The sequence below is a fragment of the Cucurbita pepo genome, unplaced genomic scaffold (assembly GCF_002806865.2).
Source record: "Cucurbita pepo subsp. pepo cultivar mu-cu-16 unplaced genomic scaffold, ASM280686v2 Cp4.1_scaffold003107, whole genome shotgun sequence".
Lineage (NCBI taxonomy): Eukaryota > Viridiplantae > Streptophyta > Magnoliopsida > Cucurbitales > Cucurbitaceae > Cucurbita > Cucurbita pepo.
In genome coordinates, this window is record NW_019649125.1 from 1 (window position 1) to 1,304 (window position 1,304).

General features: G+C 40.0%; 1 protein-coding gene across 1 annotated transcript; it reads left to right on the plus strand.

The window, feature by feature from the left end:
- Positions 1-43: 43 nt before the first annotated feature.
- Positions 44-1,299, plus strand: LOC111786862 (CDPK-related protein kinase-like). The gene is made up of 3 exons (XM_023667072.1): positions 44-123; positions 204-371; positions 827-1,299. The coding sequence occupies exons 1-3, from the start codon at positions 67-69 to the stop codon at positions 965-967; spliced, it is 366 nt and encodes a 121-aa protein (XP_023522840.1). The 5' UTR covers positions 44-66; the 3' UTR covers positions 968-1,299.
- The last annotated feature ends 5 nt before the right edge of the window (positions 1,300-1,304 follow it).

The window sequence follows — 1,304 nt, forward strand, 5'->3', positions numbered from 1 at the left end:
GTTTTTTTTTCAACAAGGTCTTATGTTGGTTATGTTGATTGCTGTTTTACTTATCGTTAGGCTTTGATGAAAAACGTGACGAATGCTATGAAGGAGACGAGGATCCCTGATTTATTGACATCGGTAATATTCTGAACTATATTTTGGAGTCTTTTTCCTTTAAATCATCATTGCTTATGTTTTGCTTTGCTTTTGTGCAACAGCTAAATGCATTGCAATATAGGAGAATGGATTTTGAGGAGTTTTGTGCTGCTACGTTAAGTATCCATCAACTCGAGGCTCTTGATAGGTGGGAGCAACATGCACGGTGTGCTTATGATCTGTTCGAGAAGGACGGAAACAGAGCTATTGTTATAGAGGAACTGGCATCGGTATGTTTGATTTGTTTGTGCTTGTGATCAAACGTCAGTGCATCCACACACTTAAGAACTTAGTTATATCTTTTTGCATGAGCAATAAGGAAAACGTTAAATCTTGACTGTAGACATGGAATCCTCCACGGGTTATTTAGATTTTCTTGTAGAAGGTAAACTAGAGGAAGTCTGTGAGATCCCACGTCGGTTGGAGAGGGGAACGAAACCTCTCCTTAGTAGACACGTTTTAAAACCGTAAGACTGATGATGATACGTAACAGGTCAAAGCGAACAATATCTGCTAGCAGTGAGCTTGGGCCGTTACAAAATCCAATTCCTAATATGTTGTCAGAAAGTTCATACTTGATTTTATAACATGCATGGAATTCTTGACATGGAAATCTTACCTACAGTTGGGTGGAGTTGCAAGACCCAGAAATGAACTCTAATCCCTGGTACTGTGGACATTTCAGGAACTTGGCCTCAGCCCGTCAGTACCTGTTCATGCCGTTCTTCACGATTGGATTAGACATACCGACGGAAAATTGAGCTTCCTCGGGTTTGTCAAACTGTTACACGGACCTTCTAGTCGAACTTTGGCCAAACCATTGTAAGCTTTATAACTCAAATGTTGAAGATTTGTCAAAAGTATTGAGTGTGATAATTGAATCAAATGGCTGAGTTGAGAAATAGTTCGATTTCCATTCAGCCCGAGTTGTGGATACTCGAAACAGGGACAATGATCCAGTGGAATGAAAATGCAGGTGTTGGAGTAGTAGGAGTAGGAGTTATCTCACTGTATTTGTATAGGATTGAGTCAAAAGTGTTGTGTTGAAGTGCAAGTGAAGATAATCATCCAAGGTTTTGAGAGGGTGGCACTTGCATTTCCAGAGGTTTGAACTTCTGGATTGTAATTGTGAGGTTTCTTACGAGGAGTGTCTTCATCTATTA

Excerpts from the sequence above, each read along its gene's own strand:
- LOC111786862 (XM_023667072.1), top strand. The coding sequence starts at position 67 with ATGAAAAACGTGACGAATGCTATGAAGGAGACGAGGATCCCTGATTTA. Across the intron at positions 124-203 it reads TCCCTGATTTATTGACATCG|CTAAATGCATTGCAATATAG; the intron begins GTAATATTCTGA and ends TTTGTGCAACAG. Across the intron at positions 372-826 it reads TTATAGAGGAACTGGCATCG|GAACTTGGCCTCAGCCCGTC; the intron begins GTATGTTTGATT and ends TGGACATTTCAG.